General features: G+C 49.6%; 1 protein-coding gene across 1 annotated transcript in view; it reads right to left on the reverse strand.

Annotated features, from left to right (window-relative positions):
• The window catches only part of LOC127030056 (adhesion G protein-coupled receptor E3-like), a 45,023-nt gene extending 36,775 nt beyond the window's left edge, over positions 1–8,248 (reverse strand). Inside the window, 2 exon segments of the mRNA XM_050915965.1 lie at positions 7,799–8,003; positions 8,120–8,248. Coding sequence (XP_050771922.1) covers positions 7,799–8,003; positions 8,120–8,248 — 334 coding nt within the window.
• Between the last annotated feature and the right edge of the window lie 12,225 nt (positions 8,249–20,473).

Below are 20,473 nucleotides of genomic sequence, written 5' to 3' on the forward strand. Positions count from 1 at the left end.
TGTTTCCAAGGAGAAAGTCCCGACTGCTGCCCCACAGCCTCCTGCAACCCCCACCAGGCTCCATTTGCTTCACCCTCTGGTGCCTCACACATTCCAGTGTCCACATCCCAGTGGGCTCTGGGCCCCCAGCTCCTCTGCATGGAAGGGAGACGCTCCTGGGGGAACAACAGGTCTGTCTGGCCCCTGCTAGCCTGCTGCAGGAGGCTGTGGCAATATGTGGCAGAAGGGGCTTGTTTCTCCCTGGCTGATAGCTGCCCGCGGCCTGCTGACCAGGCGCTCACAGCAGCTGCCGTGTTTTCCCCATAAACATGCAGCTGGTTCATTACATGGAGTGGAAGCGAGGGAGCCTGGGAGCTCTCCAGCCTTGCTGACACCCTCCCTTCTCCTGGCTTTTCCCGCAGGTCACCTTGAGCATCTTTGAGCTGGCCACGGCTGCCGGGATCCCATGCAACATTGACTCAGCCCTGGTGACTGCACTTTCCAACCTGAAGACCGGTAAGAGCCAGGCTGGGAGCTGCCAGGCCGGGTCACAGCAGAGTCCCTCTAGCCCAGTCTCCCAGCGTTGACACCGCCCTGGGTTCTGGCTGCACTCGCACATTCAGTCGTGTTTTAACATGTGATTGTGAATCGTGACACACGCTTCTGTCCCAGCTCACACACACGTAGGCTAGAGACATTTGTGTCTGGAACAATACTCAGCTTCCACAAAGGAGGGGCTCTGGAGGGGGTAGGCCCTGTCTACACTAGAAAGTGGTAGCGTTTTAACACTCCCAGTCTAGTCAAAGCAGTACATTCCCACCCAGCATGAATGCAGTTATTTCAGTTTAAAGAGGCTTTATGTCAGTACCGCTATCCCCCCTAAGGCTGGTGCCAGTGTGACTATATCAGTACAATATCACTCCCCACACCTGACAGACCCAAAACAGGACACTTTCCAGTGAGGACCAGGTCTTAGTTAGCCAAGTGCTTTGACGATACAAGTGCTAAGGTGACCTTGAGCAAGTCACTGCCCTGCTCTGTGCCTCAGTTTCCCCTCTGTAAAATGGAAATTATGATAGTGACCTTTGCGTTCCCTTCATTAAGGGCTTGTTACACTGCTCCACAGCCAAAATGCTTCTGAAATAAATGTAGTCCAACTTTATTAATTCTGGGTCACTGAGAACGAAAATGATGCTTAAAATTGTTGATTGGCTCTAGTTTTCAAGATATGCTATTGAGTCAGTATATACGACCCTTGACTTGGGAATGGCGAGGATAAGTGAGTTATAAAGGGAAGGGATCTCAATTTAAACCAGAAATGACTAAAATACATCTTTGACTGGATCTATGAATAAATCTATGACTGGGTTTGGACAGTACTTGCTTTTTAGGCAAAACAATGAATGATGCAATCTGAAGCTGGTATTGCATCATACATGATATGAATTACATCATGTTATTCCTAGAAGTCATGGATGATGCAATCATAACGAAGCTTACATCACTCTGCTGAACAAATTGCCCTATATCAGCTCTAGAAATCATACAGTGTCGTGCTCTCTTATTTGTCAGTATTTGATTTTGCAAAGCGACACATTTCTGTTTAGCCAAAGTGAGCAGAGATGCCTCGTACTTGTATAAACAGTGCAGATAACGTCTGCTATGCTTGTGGTGAAGTGACTTTTGCATCACAAAAGCGCAGTATAACCACTATGATTAAGAAAGCCTATCACCTTTATTTTGGCTGCAAAATTGGAGAGCAGGACAAGAGGTGGGCCCCACACAGATGCTGCAACACTTGTGCAACAAATCTTCACCAGTGGTTGAACAGGAAAAGGAAGTCTGTGCCTTTTGCAGTGCCAATGATTTGGAGAGAGCCAACAGATCATACCAGCAATTGTTACTTCTGCATGGTTCCTCCAGTTGGGAAAGGTATGTCAAAGAAGAAAAAGTGGACTGTGCATTATCCAAACATTCCATCAGCTATACGCCCAGTACCCCACGGAGAAGGACTGCTGGTTCCTGATGCACCAAAATCATTCTCACTTGAGTCAGACGAGGAAGAGGAAGAGGATAAAACTTCTGATCCTGAACCATCAATGTCACAGGACCCACATTTTCTCCCATCCTCCTCCTCTGAACCACACCTCATAACACAAGGTGAACTGAATGACCTTGTCAGGGATTTGGAACTACCCAAGAGTAAGGCAGAGTTGTTGGGCTCCAGACTACAGCAGTGGAATCTCCTGGCAGGTGATGTTAGGGTTTCCATGTTCCGTGACCGTCAAAAAGATCTTGTCCCATTCTTCTTCATGGAAGGTGATCTTGTAGCCTACAACAACATCGATGGTGTGATGGCAGCCCTCAACATCATTCACGATCCAGATGAGTGGAGACTGTTCATTGATTCATCGAAGACGAGTCTTCAAGCTGTTTTGCTGCGTAATGGCAATGTTTTGCCATCAATTCCAGTTGGTCATGCAGTCCATATGAAGGAAACCTATGACAACATGAAACAACTTTTGAGGTGCATAAACTATGACCAACATCAGTGGCAGCTTTGTGGCGATTTGAAGGTTGTTGCTTTCTTGCTTGGTTTGCAGACTGGATACACAAAGTACTGCTGTTTTCTCTGCAAATGGGATAATCGTGCAAGAGATTCCACTACATCAAGAAAGATTGGCCACTCTGACAGTCATTGGAGCCTGGGAGGAAAAGTGTTCAGCATCCACCACTTGTTGAATCAAGGAAGATTTTGTTACCACCCTTACACATCAAGCTGGGTCTGATGAAGAACTTTGTCAAGGCCATTGACAAAACGCAAGCAGCTTTCAAGTACCTCCGTGGAAAATTTCCAAGGTTAAGATAAAGGAAGGTGTCTTTGTTGGTCCTCAGATTCGTGAACTTCTTCGAGATGATGCATTTGACCATGCACTGCGTGGCAAGGAAAAGACGGCATGGAAAGCCTACCAGTTAGTGGCAATAAATTTTCTTGGAAACAAAAGGCAGACAACTCCAGGTTGTTGGTGGAAAACCTCCTCAAGGCATACAAAAGCCTTGGTTGCAACATGTCACTAAAGATACATTTTTTGCACTCTCATCTAGATTTTTTTTCCACCGAACTGCGGAGCAGTGAGCGACGAGCATGGCGAGCGATTTCACCAGGACATGGCAACAATGGAGAAACGCTATCAGGGCAAATGGAGCCCATCAATGCTTGCAGACTATTGCTGGACAGTGCCAAGAGATGCTCCATTTAATGAATACAAGAGACAAGCCAAGAAGCGCCGAGTAGACACTGAATAGGACTAAACTATGTACAGAATAGTTTTTTGCCTTTTGTTTCATAATAAATTTTATTTATATAACAACCCTTTTGCTGCTTTTTAAAGTGTTACATAAACAGGACAGGTGAAATATTATCATGTAAAGCAACCCTAAATACATGAAAAGACCTAGGTTTACAATTTATGATTAAAACTCTACTATCTACACAATACACATAGACATAAAATGTAAAAACTTAAATATCTTAGAAACAGTAGCCAATCAGTTGTGTTAATTGTCATATTTGAATTCAGCACATCAAAATACATAATAAATAGCACATTTGATCTCTGAAGCAGACGACTTCTCAAAAATTGTAGACCAGTGTAGCTGGAGAGTCTTGGAATCCTTGGGGTAGGCGCTGAAATGTGTACTGCTGGTCTCTGATGGTGAAGGCAAACTGGTCCTGTGAACCAGGATGTAATGGGATGGCAAAGAAACAGTTAGCCAGATCTATAACTGAAAAATACCTGGAGGTGGTTTGCACCTTTTGGATGACCTGTGTCATATCTGCCACGATGGGGGCCATGGGTATACTTCCTTTGTTGATTCTTCTATAATCAATGGTTAGTCTCCAGGATTGCCTGTCTGCCTTCATGACTTGCCAGACAGGGGAGTTAAAAGGTGAGTTAGTTTTTCTAATTACTCCCTGCTCTTCCAGGTCCTGAATAATTTGGACGAGCTGTGTCTCTGCTTCCCTGGGATACCGATATTGCTTCTGTGGGGATACCAGTTCACCTACAATTTTAACACAAGCGTTAATTCTACCACAATCTTTTTTCTTCTGGATCCAGACCGTGGGGAATTTAGAACGCCACTTCTCCTGCTGTTCTGCTCTGAGCACAGCAATGAGTTTATCACTTCTGTTACTGACAAACTTATCACAGCTTGCTGTAGGGAGATAAGGGGGAAGGGTTTCCAGTCTCCATAGAGCGCTTCTGGGGAGATCAATAATAATGTTATTTTTGAACAACCAGTCCGTGCCCAGGATCACGGCATCGGTCATATGTTTTGTCTGAATCAGATTGCCAGTGGTGTGGAATCCTTGTACAGAGAATGGTACCTGCACCCATTCTTGTCCGGTGGTGGGTTTTCCCAGAAAGGAGTGTAATATCATATTTTGCCCTTTTGTTCCTGCTAGAGGAGCGGTTTTAATTAGAGAGACGGAAGCTCCAGTATCAATTAGAGCCATCATAGGAGCTTGAGTTCCCTGCTGGACGTAGATATAGGGTCTTCCTCCTGGATCCCAGGTTAATTCTCCTATAAACCTCCACTGTTGGGCTCCTATGCCAAGTGGGGGTTCCACGTCCAGTGGGCTTCCCTAGGAGTATTCCTGACAATCTAAAGGAGCGCTTGGGGTGGTTACCCCGATACGCCTCCTCGCTGGTCCTGCAATCTAAGAATCTCTGTTATAATATCGGCCAAAGGGGCCTTATCCCATTTTTGTCTAGCTCCTCCCATCTGTAATAATAGCCTCCATGCCATGCAGCGCACATCAACGACGGGTTTTTCCGGCTGTTTACTGCCTTTGGCTGACTGAGATCTTTGAAGGTCTGGGTACAGCCGACCCCTAGACTGGTTATTCCCCCTTCCCCTGAATCTGACTTTTGAGTGCCCTCCGCGGGATCCTGAAAATCCCTTTGTTCCACTTTCACGTGAATAGGGGACTGTTGGCTCCATTGCCGCCATGTATGCCACCCTTTCCTTTTTAATATTGGGCTTTGGTCCGGTGTGGGTAGTTATGTGTTGTACCATCCCTTTTAATTCTCTTACGGTGGCAGGGTGCCCGTCCTGCCAAATGGCAAGCTTGCCTGAATAATAGGGAAGTAGTGAGGCAGTGCAATCCCTGAGAGATGGTACGGAGAAGGGGATTAAATCTAAATCCGTATTAGCGGGTATGGTTACTAAACCAGCCATAATCTGCATTAGGGCCCACCGGGTGAGATTTTTCAGGATCTTCGTTTGTGTCCTGAGTAGAAGCCACGGCTTGGGCAATAAAATTTCTCCTGCCTATCTGTTCTCCAAAGGTGGCCATTAGGGCCAGCTCACTATCACCAGCGCCAATTCTTATGCGGTCCAGGGCTGCTCGTATTTCTGGTGCCACACATATGCCCATGAGGTGATACATTTCCTGAGTGGTGAGTGCTTCTCTTCCTGCCAACAGGATGGCATTGATACACCCTCGGGAAAAGGTTCCTCTATTTAGTGTTCCAAAATTGTCAACCATTGCTTTTAAGTCTGAGGCTGATGCTGGAATGGTGGTGACCTGTTGATTCCCCGCACTGTCTATTGGGGTGGTCACAGAGCGCCGTTCTATGGCTGCCACCGGAGCCACAAGACCCTCTTGTGGGTCATGCCAGATATCTTTCTCTCCAATTTCCCGGGGGTCCCAAATATCTGTCTCCCAATCCGATTGTATTTTACATGTGGTTGGGTTCCATTCTCCTGATGTGACAGCTGCTATTTGGCGGGTCACAAAACCTAATTTGTGTTTCAACTGCTTAATAATAGAATCGCAGTGGGTATGGCTTCCCGGGGCTTTGCCCTGTTCTAATGTTAATTTCTTAACCATATTTTGTAGGACCTGGTTTTCTTTGATCAAAGCCTGATTTTCTTTCTCTAATTCTGTGAAGGCTGTCATTTGGTCCATCAGGAATCTTTCTTTACTTTTACTTTCCTGTAACACTTATTTTATTATTTCCATTTGGTTGTGAGAATTTGTTGCCATCACTTTCCAATTTTCTACCCCTTTTTCTAATTGGGATATTTTTTCTTTTAGAAATATTTTCTCCTCTTTACAGGCTGTTAGGTGGAGGTAGCTGTCATTACATGCCTCCCATAGCAGCCAGATTCCTGCGGCATCTCTTTTTGCCACAGTTAGGGGTTTGCATATGAGGATATATTGGGCCAATCTATCCTCTAGGTCCGAAATGGTGCAGATATCTGCAAGGGCTTGTTCGATCCAAGGACTGTGCCTATATCTTTGAAGGATTTGTTTAAAAGGAGTTATCTCTTTAATAAAAGGTGACTCCATTTAGCTACTTTTGACTCCATTCCTCCCTCTGAGACTGTTTTCCCTTGCCTTTTCTTAAACATTTTTAATTTTGTTTAGCGAGCAGCACTGGCTGGTCCCTGGGACCCTCTTGCTGCCCCTGATTTTTCTTTCTTTTCCTGCTACCTATCCAGAGGCCAGCAGGTTTGTTAACAATTTTATGAGTTCTTTATTTTCCTGCTACCTATCCGGAGGCCAGCAGGTCTGGTTAACCAAGAATAGAACCGTGCTCTGTAGAGCCGGTTGTGTGCACACAGATTGGTTTACAATAAGTGAGGCAAAAATATCAATAATCCCCCTTTCGCTATTCTCCACCAAAATGTTATACCAATTATATTAGACCAATAAAAACTAGCAGGATCTTATTAAAGGAGACAAGACATTTGTCACATTTATTGTAAATACCGTAATAAAACAAAAGATAGCAGTAAACAATGTTGTTTGTCTATTTATTCCTATGACTACTTATTTCTATTACTACTTATTTCTTATACCCATATATATATATATATATGTGTGTGTGTGTGTATTAAAAAAAAACCCTCTCACCCCTATGGGTGGTATGTGTCTTCCTCAAACTCGGGTCCTCTACCAGAGGCCTGGGAGTTTGAGGGTTCTGCGCAGTATCTTAGCTGTTCCTAGCACTGCGCTCTTCTGGACAGAGAGCTCTGATGTTGTTCCTGGGATCTGTTGGAGCCACTCACCCAGCTTAGGAGTCACAGCCCCGAGTGCTCCTACCACCACTGGGACCACTTTGGCCTTCGCTTTCCACATCCTCTCTAGTTCCTCTTTCAGGCCCTGGTACTTTTCTCATATTCCTTCTTCCTGATGTTGCTGTCACTTGGCACTGCTATATCTATCACCATCGCTGTCTTCTGGTCCTTATCTATTACCATGATATCTGGTTGATTGGCCAGTACCTGCTTGTCCGTCTGGATCTGGAAGTCCCACAGAATCTTAGCCCTGCTATTCTCCACAACCTTCTGTGAAATCTCCCATCTGGTCTTGGGAGGATCTAGCCCATACGCTGTGCAGATGTTCCTGTACACAATGCCAGACACTTTGGTTGTGCTGTTCACAGTGTATGCTGTTCCTGCCTGCATCTTACATTCTGCCACTATGTGTTGGACTGTCTCTGAGGCCTCTCTGCACAGTCTGCACCTTGGGTCCTCTCTAGTGTGGTAGACCCCTGCTTCAGTGGATCTGGTGCTCAGTGCCTGTTCCTGTGCTGCTATGATCAGTGCCTCAGTGCTGTCTTTTAGTCCAGCCCTTTCCAGCCACTGGTAGGATTTCCCAATGTCAGCCACCTCAGCTATCTGTCGATGGTACATCCCATGCAGGATCTTGTCTTGCCATGGCACTTCTTCTGCTTGGTCTTCCTCCCATGTATGCTGCTGCCTCAGGCATTCTCTCAGCAGCTCATCTTTAGGGGCCTCTTACTGATGTACTCCTGGATGCTTCGGGTTTCGTCCAGGACAGTGGCTTTGACGCTCACCAAGCCCCGCCCGCCTTCTTTCTGGCTGGTATACAGTCTCTGGGTGTTGGACTTGGGGTGGAAACCTCCATGCATTGTGAGGAGCTTCTGGGTCTTCACATCGGCAGCCTCCATGTCCTCCTTTGCCAGCTCACTATACCGGCAGGGTATCTGATAACCGGCAGGGCGTATCTGTTAATGGCGTGGATCTTGTTTTTCCCACTGCGCTGACTCTTCAGGACCTGTCTTATCCTTTGATGATATTTGGATGTTGCTGTCTTCCTTGCCTCCTCATTGTGTTTTCCATGTGACTGTGGGACGCCAAGGTACTTGTAGCTGGTCTGTATGTCTGCTATGTGGCCCGCTGGGAGCTCCACCTCATCAGACGTGACTACCTTCTCCAGTCCGAATGACATCCCGATATCCTCACTGTAAATCCACGTCAGGTGGATTAGCAAGTCGATGTCTCATTCATTCTTAGCATACAGCTTGATGTCATTCATGTAGAGGAGGTGGCTGATGGTAGTTCCACTCCTAAACCCATACCCATATCCAGTCCTTGTAATTATCTGGCTGAGGGGGTTTAAGCCTATGCAGAACAGCAGTGCATCACCTTGGTATATGCCGCACTTGATGGCCACTTGTGCAAGCTGCCTTGAGTTGATTTCCAGTGTTGTCTTCCATAGTCCCATTGAGTTCTTGAGGAAGATCCTTAGTATCCTATTGACTTTGTATAGCGGCAGACATTCACAGATCCACGTGTGTGGCATTGAGTCATAGGCTTTCCTGTAGTCAATCCAGGCTGTGCTCAGATTGGTCTGTCTAGACCTTGAGTGACTGCTCTATCTATGAGCAACTGGTGTTTTGAACCTCTGGTGTTGTTCCTAATGCCGTTCTGAGCTGTGCTCATATACTGGCCCATGTGGTCCTGTAGCTTGGCGGCTATGATACCTGACAGGATTTTCCATGTTGTGGGGAGACAGGTTATTGGCCGGTTCTATTCCCTTGCAGGGGTCTTTCATGATCAGCACTGTCCTTCCTTGTGTTAGCCAGTTTGGGTGGGAGCCTGCTGCCAGCAGCTGGTTCATCTGTGCTGCTAGGTGTTCATGCACTGCTGTTAGTTGCTTTAGCCAGTAGGTGTGGATCATGTCTGGTCCAGGTGCTGTCCAGCTCTTCATGTTCTTGTCCCGCTGCTGGATGTCTTCTACTGTGATGGTAACTGGTTTCTGTTCTGGGAGATTGCTGTGCTCAGGTCCTGTAGCCACTTTGCACTGGTGTTATGAGTCTTCTCTTTCTTCCCTATGTTCTTCCAGTACTGTTCAGTTTCTGCTGCTGCTGGCTCTGCTGTTATTGTGTTGTTGCACTGTAACTGCGAGTACAACGCCTTAGATGGTTCTTTAGAGAACAGGGCATTTACTTTTTTGGCCTCTGCTTCCCTAGTGTATCTCCTGAGCCTGGTAGCCAGTGCTGTGAGCCTTTGTGTAGCAGTCTCTAGGGCTTCAGATGGAGTCAGGCCCTTATATTATTTCAGTAGCTGAGTCTTATCCTTAATCTCTACACCCTTCTGTAGTTCCACCAGCTGACTAACTTCTCTCCAAGTCGCCTTGGTCTTATCCTCCAACCTCATTTTCCAGGGTGGGTACATACTGTTGTTCTTCTTGATCGTATAGCCAAGCATCTCCAGGATTACAGAGGCTGTAGTGTATACCAGTTCATTGGCTTGAGTTATGGTGGTAGTAGGGATTGTCAGGAGGGCTCTATTGGCATCTTCTAACATACTATCTGGTGGTACTTCTCCACTGAGCCTTGGTAATTGGTCTCAAGGATTGACTGTAGCTAGTTTCTCCATGATCTTATGCCTCATATCAGCTGCTGTGCTCTGCAATGAAGGGGGTGGCAGTGACGTTTCAGCTTCAGGAGTGGGCTGCACATCCACTTGTTCTTCCAGGCTTGTTGAATCTGGGATGTAATGTGGAGTTGGTCTATCTCAAGCTGTGAGAGCAGCTTCCTCTTTACTATGTTGAAGCGTTGGGTAACTAGCTGTTTCTCAGTAAGTGTGGATGTAGGTCTTTTGTCTATCCATAGTCCCCTCCTACATTTCATAGATCCCCTCTCCTTAGGTCTACTGTTATAGTAGCATTCCATCAATTCCAGGTTCTCTTGTCTCATCCATGAATAGTTTGTTCCAGTAGCCCACTTATTGTCAGATTGGCCTGGTTCCTCAACATCTGGTGCAGACCTTGTTAATCCGGCCGACGTCCAAGCCGATATGACTCTCCTAGGTCGTATTGCTCTCATATTTGAGGTAGGAAGGTGATGCGTTAGGGGTACCAACTGGGATTTGAAACCCGGTCTCCCATATCAAAGGGCAGCGCTCTTAACCACTATGCTATGTCACCTATATGTATAGTGACAGACCCAGGCCAGTGTCGTGTGTATGTGTGTGTGTGTGTGTGTATATACACTCATTCGCACAATCACTCATACAAGTTCTGTGTAGACGTTATAGTTACCAGCCTAAAGGTGCTTGTGACAATACTGGCCCGGTATCCTGTACACAAGAGTGGAGCCGAGTCCGGGTCAGGTGCGCACCTGATGCTCCTGGAGGGTGGTAGCAGAACCAGAGACTCAAAGCCCTTATTCTTCAGAGTCCAGTTTTATAGGAATGTTTCCCTATGTTAGGTCATGAGAGTTGCTTCATTCTGTGCTGTTAAATCAGTCAGCAGGTGGCTGGCTCCGTGTTGTCAGATGTTTGTTTTTCCTTCCTTTGAGGTGCTGGGGTGGATTCCAGTTTGCCCTCCGGGGGTCATCTGGTTGATTCCACTTGACACCGTCTTCTTCAGGCTGGTAACTCCCTAACCATTCATTCATCATTTAAACTAGGCACTCGTTCACATACATTCTCTATCTTAATCCCATCTATTTTACTGTCTCTTTACCTTGTGGGGTGTTACCAATTTATGTGACTCCCTGTCTTTTATTATTGAAAAATAAAGTGAGAAGAAAAGTGACAAAGGGTAGGGGTCTCTAACAGCTACTGTTTTGGCTTACCGCAGTGATTACAAAGTAGCAATTACACCGCTTTGCCTGAGGCACAGAGTCAATTGGCGGCTTGCGCGCCTAGTCAATTAACCAATTAGCAGCTTACAGGGGCAGTTACAAAGTAAAGTAGTGACTACAAAGTGTCACTTAGAGAACAGGCACTTAGAGTCAATTAATGTTTAACAAGTTTTATACAAAGTATCTCTTTGAGCAGGCTTCACACAGGCACAGCTGGTGGCTTGCAGGTTAGAAGCTAAATCTCAGGAACCACATTTATTTCTAATATAAACCTTTAGTTATAAAGTATCAATTAACAATAAATCATTTCTAACAATAAATCATTTTTCATATAAACCATGTCTAATATAAACCTTCTTTAATATCCCTACAAGAGTTCTGGAGTGTGGCGGTGGGAGGTGCTGGGACCGGGAATCATCAGCTGTATTAAAATGGCACCTCCCCAAGGACTGAATTTTCATCAGGGCTGTGGGTCCGGCCTCCCTTCTCTGGGGGCAGAGTTTGCAGGCACAGACCGGAATGGGACACGCCAATGGGAGGGTGGTGCCCCTCACCCACTCAGGAATCCCAGGCATTTGGGTTTGCACCCCCCCATCACAGCCCCAGAAGGGCCCATTACGAGCAGAAGGCCTCAGAACTTCCCCCAGCAATCCCGACAGTGACGAATATTTCCTCTGCACCTGCAACTGGAGGGATGCATAGGGGGCTGTATGCCTGGGTGACCCATGCCTAAGAGCTAAAGGGTTGAGACCTCTGTTCCCATGGACCTTTCCCCCTTTCCTGGAGGCAGACCAGGGCATGGCTGGCGCAAGGTCTCCTGGATCCTTCTCTTCGGGGCCATGCCCCACTTTGCTGTGCATGTGACCTCTCTCCCTGTCCTCCGAATGGCTGTTATTGCCCCCTTGGGAAGAGCTTCGAGATCAGAGGGGGAAAGAAGCTGGACTGGACCAGACTTTCAAAAGTGCTCAGCTCCTATTGTTCTGAACTGGGAGATGGGGGAAGGGGAGTTCTCCATTGTTTGAATGGCGAGGGAAGTGTTCTCCATTGTTCTGAATGGCGGGGGAGGAGTTCTCCACCTGAGTGTGCTGTGAATAGTCAGGTGCCAGCAATGGGAGGGGGAGGGAACATGTGAGGGATGTTCCATCCCAACCGGCCTGTCTCTGGGTGTCAGCGTGGCATGACCCCCTCAGCTCTCAGACACCCTGACCATCTGTGGGCTGCCTTGCTGATCTGCTGGGCAGTCGCTTCTCTGCCAGACCCATGCTGCCTCCCCACCTCTCGCTTGGCGATGGCATCATGGGTCCCAACTTCTCTGAAACCCCTTCCCGGTGCCGTCTTCCCACGGTGGGCTGGCTGGGCTGCTGGGGTGAGGAGCTGGGGGTGGGATGAAGGAGATTCTGCGCAGCTGGGCCAGCAGAGTGCTAGACTCAGTGCCGCTGCTCTGTCTCTACTTTCTCTCTTCTCCGTGTGGCTGTTGGGATGAGAACTCCAGTTTAAACCATGCTCACTGATTGCCCAGCAGTCTGCTGGCCCATGCTGCCAGGGGGACTGGCCATCTGGGGTACCCCCTTACCCACAGCCCCCCACACCCGGTGCACCCCCATGTCTAGGGAGGCAGCTCTGGGGTCCACTGACCCGTCTTAGCAAACACTCCCTGGAGGAGCTGGGGCAGGTGGTTCCTGGCCTGCACCCTGTCCCGGTCACTCCATTGCTGGCTGCTCTGGGGAGGAGCTGGGCACTGCTGGCAGAGGGGTGTGGCTATGTGCTGAGATGCACACTTTGAAGCTCTTCTCTTGCTGAGTTTGGATCTAAATGAGGGCTGGAGGAGGGAGTGACCCACAGCAGATGGCAGCATGTATGATGGGGGGAGGGGCATGTGCGTCTGTCTGTCTGTCTGTGTGAAGCTGTCTGGTTTTATGCGATTTGCTAAGTGCTGAGAGATTAAGTGAAACAATAGCCAGCCCCACACTGAGATACCAACTGCTCCCACCTGAGGGTTTGGGAATGGATTGACACCCGGTACCTGCTGGCTGGCCTGGTATCAGCAAGAGGGTCGCTGAAATCTGTGCTAGAGACCGCACTGCCTGGGACTGCCTGCCCATGGGGCTGCTCTCCTGCATCCCTGCAGGCTTTCCAATCACAAGTTACCTTCCCGGGGCAAACTTGCCCCTGTCAAGTGGGCTTGGCTGTTTGGTGCCTTGTGCCCCGGCTGATATCAGACCCACCCCTGGGCCGGCACCAGCGACGGGGGCTGCTTTCCACCCTGGGATATTTTTGAGAGTTCAGTGTTTCTCCCTGTCTCAAACTGGGACAAAATGTACAAATCTTGAAAATATTTGCAAACTGAACTCCCATTCACCCAAAAGAATTCCCATTTGGGTGAATGGAAATGTTTTGTTTTGATTTCAATCTTTTTTGTCTAATAAGCCTAAATTTTGGAACAAAATGTCATTTTGAATCAGGAAAGCTCAGATTTTCTGTTTAGAAAATGTCAAATCGAAACATTTTAACAACGTCAAAACTCTTTTCCCATCTCTCTGAGGAGGGAGGTTCATCAGATCCGACCCTGTTTCACCAACGGTTTTGGTTTCAACCAACCAACCAACCATTTTAAATTAAAAACGTTTGACTGCAAAATTCACATGCAGCTCTATCAGCGACCCTATGGAATGGGACCCCTGCACTCCCATTGCCTTGGCAGGACAGAGCTGCTGGTGAAATGGCTGGGCTGAAACCACTGCTGGTGACCTGGGGGGCGGGGGGAGGAGGGAGAGGACCGGGATGCATTGCAAACAGAAAAGATTCAGTGGAAGAGCTGGTGGGCACATTCTGGCTGACATGAGTTGTGCTGTGAAAGGCTATTCACTTTATGCAGAGCCCTCTTGCCCAGCTTGGCGCCCAGAGTGTGTCAGAGGTGGTGCTGCTTCCTGAGGTCATGAAAACAAGTGTGTGGTGCTTTTCCCTGGCTTTTTCCTCCTGTTAGCCCAGCCAGAGCAGCCCAGCCCAGGGGCGGGAGGCGGGTGGGCAGCATCGTCTCTTCCTCCTTTTGCATCGTCCCCTGAAGGTGATGGGCCTGAACTGGTGTCTAGGGCGGGATTTGGCCTGTGGAGCCGTTATTCCTGGTGGGGAGAGAGCCCAGTGCCTCTCACCTCCCTGGTCGGGTTTGCAGGGCTGGTAGGTGGAACCCCCCATTCTCTCTGGCAAGGGAAGCGTGTGTGCTCACGAGGGGACAGAGCCTCCTCCCACGGTTATTTTCACAGTCGTGCAGTCTGCAGAGCAGAGCCGCACTCAAAAGCTTCCCGGAGCTTTGAAATTGGCATCTCCATTTCCTCGCCGGCCCTGTCCCGCCTGTCTCACTCGTCCCTTGAATCACTGCTTGCAATCGGGGACGAACAAGGAGAAAGGAGAATTGGGAATGCGACACATGTTGTGGCCAGAGGCCTTATGGGGCTGGATGTGGTCCAGAGAGAGGGTCTGGGGATTCCGCAGCCTGCAGTTGTCACACTGGGTGTGCTGCCTCCTAGCTACGTCCATCAGAACCCCAAGGCTTGATTGACCAAGTGCCCCCAGCTCCAGCAGGGCCAGTGGGAACAGTGGGTGCTTGCACCTTTGGAAATGACACCCTAAGTGAATATATGGATGGGGATGTGGCAGGTTCTAGGCTGGTGCTGAGCTGCTACCTGAACAATATCAGCTCTCCATCCTTGGGCTCTACAAAGGAGGAGGCAATGGTTAGCCCCCTGGGATGGATAAAGAAACTGAGGCACAGAGACTTGCCCAAGGTTGCCAAGCAGACTAGTGACAGAGCTGGGACTAGAAGGCAGGTCTCCTGAGTCCCAGTCCAGTACTCTTTCCATTTAGCCACACCACCTTCCTTAGCAATGGTACTAGCAGGCTGTCCTTTGGACCGCTGGACCTGCCTGGCCACTTTTAACCTGGCTGAGCCTATCGTACTGAGCCTATCGCACCTGCTGCTCCCATGGGTACTCAGCTGATTCTCTGGCTTGGTGGAGCCTTGGCAGGTCAGATGCCCCTCCCCAAGCAGTTCAGCCCTAGGTTTCTGCATGGCCAGAGCATCCAGGACCATCTCTCTGCTGTTTCTAGCAGGGGCACCAACTGGAGACAAACCTGCCCCACCCTTCCCCACAAGTGCATAACCCCACGAGGAGTTGGAGTGCGAGACAGGCAGCCTGGGTTCCATGCTCAGCTCTGCCACCGATTTAGTGAAGGGCCTGATATGGCTCCCACGGAGCCCACAGGGAGCTGGAGGAGCCAGGGATGGAGTTTTGAGCAGGTCCCTTCCCCATCTGTAAAATGGGACTCTTTACACCCCCCCCCCCAATACCTGTGAAGTGCTGGGGAAAGGCTGAAGGGACATGTTCCACCTGCCTGTTCATCGGAGATTCCCCCCTGCTTGGAGAGAGACGCGTGTACAACAATAGATCCTGGATGAGAACTCCCATGCAGGCTGGAGAGGGAACAAATAATAAGCCAAGGCAACGCTTCCAACCAATGCACCCTCCTTGTTAGGCCAACTCCCCTGCAGAGTCTGCGGGAGATCTCCCCTGCACGCTGAAGGCTCCTCCAGGACTAGGACACATGTCCAGCGAGGTGCACCTGTCTGCAGAATTCCCTTGGGTCAGAAGCGGCGCCAGGGTTTTTGGCTCCCTAGGCAGGGATCCTTCTGCGCTCTGGGTCTTCAGCGGCAATTCTGTGGTGGGCGGGTCCTTCCACACTCTAGGTCTTTGGCGGCAATTCTGCGGTGGGTCCCAGAGTGAGTGAAGGACCCGCCGCAGAATTGCCATCGAAGACCCTGAGCGCAGAAGGACCCCCCGCCACCAAATTGCCGCCGAGAGTGACAAAATGCCACCCGCCCCAAATCCTAGTGCTCTAGGCGACCGCCTAGGTCACCTAAATGGAAGCGCTGGCCCTGCTTGGGGCTCCATGCAGGTGCAGGGGGCTACAGAATCAGAGCTGCCACCTCCTGAGTAACTGTCACTGCGATGGAGGAAGTAGAATGGGTGCAAAGTCTCTGTGTCAGATCGCAAGGCACCTGCTTAGATTGTATTAACAAAATGCCCAGCCTGAGCAAAGGGACTGGCAAAGGGGGAGAGTAGGGGCTGGTTGGAAATAGAACATATGCTCCTGATTGGCTATTTCATGATGGAGAAAAGTGGCAGGTCAGTTTATATAGATGTGAGCTCTCTGGCGCAGGGAGCAACTCTTGTGTTCTGCGTTTGTGCAGCACCTGGCACCATCTGGGGCCTGGACCATGAGTGGGACTTCTAGCAGCTACAGTTATACAAATACATAGTAATATAGAACTTGCCTGTCACGTTTCTCCATCCTGAAGCAGCAAGTAAGTACATGAAGTACATGTCCTCTGAAATACCAGGGTTTTTTCTGATGTGTCTTATCACCTGTTGAGCTTTTCATGAAAAATGAGACCTGAACTTCAACATGGGTGAGGGAGGTTCTGGTCTCCTTGGACAAGAGCAGAACTATTGCTTTGTTGGTGTAGCAGCAAAGGCAGAGTAATGCTTGCTTGTCATGAGTGACTTATTTCTGTTTAATTAAAAAGCAAACATGGAAGTTAGTTGCCAAAATTGTCACGGACACTTTCAGTCTGCACTGTTAAAATGATGGGGTCGGGGGAACAGAAGCAAAGGTTCAAACAGAACTGTTTGTCAGGCTATCCTGCAGGTAGGTAACATTTGATGTTCTTGGGGCTTGGTTTAAATGTGTAGCTGCTAATGCCTTGCTGTTCCTGGCATGCATCAGGTGTGGCTGAGTTAATGTTACCGCTGGAGCCTTATCGTTTGTGGCTCCTGAGTTCCTCTTTTGATCTTTGTTTTGTTTTCCACCCAGCGAGCCTGCTGCAGTGCTGGGCAGTGTTGTATGTGCATAAGGGTAACGTGAGAGCTGTGGACAAGAAGGGAGGTGAATGAGGCCAGAGCCCCATCTCCAGTGAGTTACCTACTGGGCTGGGGAGGTGAAGCGGAGCACTGAAAGGAGACATTGAAATTAACCACACTGGGGCACCTGTGTAATCCATCCTGCAAAGGAGCTCTGCTCTCGCCTTGGGGACCCTTCATCACTTCTTTTGGTTCTCCCTAATCTGAACTCGTTCACCAGGCACTGGGATTTTCTCAGTGCCTTCTGGCCCTCATTTAATATTCCTGTTAGGCTCAGTGGTGACAGGCTCAGAATGTCCCACTTATCTCCCCGTAACCCCCAGGGCGCCGACCCCTGCAGACGAGGGGCTCTGGCACAACAGCAGCAATGAAACAGAACCTTGCAAACAGAAGAGAGGGATATTTAAACAGGCGTGAAATAAATGGGAAGAGAAATGTTGGCACCTGGGGGAGGGGTGGGGAGCTGACGGGGGTTGGGGAAGGAGGGTGAGCTGAGCAGCATCTTACTGAGCTGCAAAGATATTACATAGCGACAATGCACTGGGGAGAGCTTGGTTCCTGTAGATGGGAGAGTATGCGGTGTGTGTGAGCCTTGCAGGCAGCCCCAAGCCATATTGTACAGGGTTCCTGCTTATTTCCTGGAAAGCTCGGCCCTCCAGAGGAGACTCACAGCTTCAGGCAAATTTGCAAACAGCCTCATCTTCTCCTTGGCCCTGGGGTACAATCCCCTGCACGTTTCTGCCTCAGTCCCCGTCTGCCGGGGTGAGGGGCTGCAGGGAATGCTGGCCCCCGACGGGGCCTAGGGAAGGAGCAGATTCAGGGACCGCGGGGTGGTTCCAGATAGGGACTGGGAAGTGGAACTCTTCAGGCCAGGTGCTGTGCGCAGCACAAAGGGCCAGGTTCAAAATCTTGGGGTTCATCTTAAAATCTCAAAACAAAATGGGTGATTCTACGGGGGTGGGGGAGGGAACATAGAATAAACTTGGGAGAGTGAGTGACTAATAAACCGATGCCCTCCGCTGTCTGCAGCTTCAGCCCAGTCCGCCTCTGCATGGCCTGCTGCCTGTAGGCTATCTACTGTCTTGAAAGATCCCCCAGCCCTGTACTAAATCTTCACAAAGAAATCATTGGCCTGTAGGAACCTAAAACAACCCTCACTACCAAGCAGATCCTTTCCTGTGGGAGTTGTTACCGGGCTCCTGCACCCTAGCATGCCAGGCTGCCACCCCAAGCACACTGGATGCAGTTCTCTGAGCCTTTATTTTCCCCACGAGGCCAATAAAGCTTCATCAGCCCCAAACTTAAAACTGTACCGAACTTTTGCCCAGAATGACCGGAACAATCACATACCAGAAATGGAATGAGTCCTGGCCCCTTGGACAGATGTCAGCAGAGAGCTCCCTTCCCTATGATACCTCCATCCATCCATCCTGCATTCCAAACCCGCTCTAGGTTGCTCTTCTCCCTGTTCATCAATAGGGGTCAGTAGCGAGCTCCCTACTATCAAGGGCTTCAGGCTACAGGGTTTATAAACGCTTGGGCTGATTTCTCTCAAAGCTATAATGGCTCCATTGCAGCTGGATTTGGGGACAGAAGTTTAGCATTGCAGTGGGCAGGCATGTGTATGTGGGGGACACTGCTGCCTTCTTCTGGATGGCATTAGAACTGTTCAGCCATGTGTCATGACCCCAGTACTGTTGACAGCTGATGGGGATTCTCCTGTAGCCTGAGTGGTGAGGGGCTGGGCTTTTGAACCTGGAAGATCTTAGCTCTGTCACTGCAAAGTTCTGATTGTTCATGGTGAGCAGCAAAATGACAACTGTGAAGTCCTGCTTAGCCACAGATTTGTTACAGACTCAGGTTTCCTAGGTGCAGGATGACTCATTTCACCAGATGATGGAAGCTGAGGCTGTCACATGGCTGGCACTTAACCTGGGCTATTTCTGAGCCACCTCTCTGGACGCAGCAGTGCTGTTCTCTGTGCTCTAAGGCCATGTGGATTCAGGGAGACCCCTATTACCCTCTTAGTATCACTGCCACTTCGCTGCTCACTTTCAGAACTTTCTTCTTAGGTTCAGTCTCTATGAGAGTTTACTGTAGCTTCCCTGGCTTCAGGGAGTCCATTTAAAGGCTACTTTTCTCCTGAGATGCCATAGGCATTGCAGCTCTCCAGAGACACTGTCCTGCCCCTTCACAGCTGCCTCCATCCAACCCCAGTACCCCCAGCTCACGCTACCCCAACCACCAGAGTTGCACTCCTGGCTCTGACTCCCACTTGGGACGTGATTGCTCAGCTTCTGATGCCGATGCCCCTGCATTGGCTGACTTCTTGATACAGTAGGAGGGTCTGTTTGAAGATTGTTTCAACCATCAGCTGTCAATCAGGGTGTTTGATGGACAGGCCGGACCACTCACCCAAGAGCTACCGAGGTTGGACTCCTCTCTGGAAGAGCTACTGAGGCAGGACTCCTCCCTGAGTCTGTTGTGTGAGTGGTGTCTGTGAATCAAGACCACAATACTGGTCTTGACTCTCATTCACCCCTTTTAGCTCCATGAAAAGGCTCCGAGAGCCAGTTGGCACATGAAAGCAGCAAAGAATCCTGTCGCACCTTAAAGACTAACAGAAGTTTTGGAGCATGAGCTTTTGTGGGTGAATCCCCACTTCGTCGGATGCATGCATGTGCTCCATGGGGAAGCCAGGTCTTGCAATTTACAGATTTATTAGAACGTGGAGGCTGATAGGGAAAGAAATTCATCCATTGTTTTAATTAGCTTGTCCATTGATCTACCAGTTAGATCATGCAACTGGGAGGCCGGACTCTTGGGTTCTGTTCCTGATTGTGCTGATGACTTGCTGTGGCCTTTACTGTTTTGTGGCTCAGTTTTCCCCTTTGTCTAATGTTACATCCCCTGGCTCCCAGGAGCGTGGTGTGTGTTGCTATGACAGATCCCATTTCTGCATGGTGCTGGTTCTGCTGTGGTTAATCTGCCGCTTGAGTCAGGAGGCAGGAAGGTGTATATGGGGCAGTTGGTGCCGAATGATATGGGCTCTGGCAGCCTTTGACAGGCTGCTGTAATGAATCCAGGAGCTGCTGCTGCGTGAGACTCTGGCTATGACTGAAGCAGCCCTGTGTGCCTGTGCGTGGTGGAGCTGTGAGGGCTGGAGTCGATGATGAGCCTGGTTGGGATTTGTAGACTCCATTGAAAATGCTGTGGAGTGCAACCAGCAACTCCATCTTCACACTCCGCTGAATCCCTTTCTGTTTGAGTCCAGACCAAACCCTGAGAGAGCCCATGGCCCTCCTTCGGCCCACCACAGCTCTCTGCCCATGGCCAGCCTTCACTTCCCCTGCCCACGGCCCGCCTTGGGCCCCCTGCAGCCGCTGCCCATTGCCCGCCTTGGGCCCACCACAGCTCTCTGCTCACGGCCAGCCTTCACCTCCCCTACCCACAGCCTGCCTTGGACCCCCTGCAGCCCCTGCCCATGGCCCGCCTTGGACCCATCACAGCTCTCTGCCCATGGCCAGCCTTCACCTCCCCTACCCACAGTCTGCCTTGGGCCCCCTGCAGCCCCTGCCCATGGCCCGCCTTGGGCCCACCACAGCTCTCTGCTCACTGCCAGCCTTCACCTCCCCTACCCACAGCCTGCCTTGGGCCCCCTGCAGC

The sequence above is a fragment of the Gopherus flavomarginatus genome, chromosome 10, assembly GCF_025201925.1.
Source record: "Gopherus flavomarginatus isolate rGopFla2 chromosome 10, rGopFla2.mat.asm, whole genome shotgun sequence".
Lineage (NCBI taxonomy): Eukaryota > Metazoa > Chordata > Testudines > Testudinidae > Gopherus > Gopherus flavomarginatus.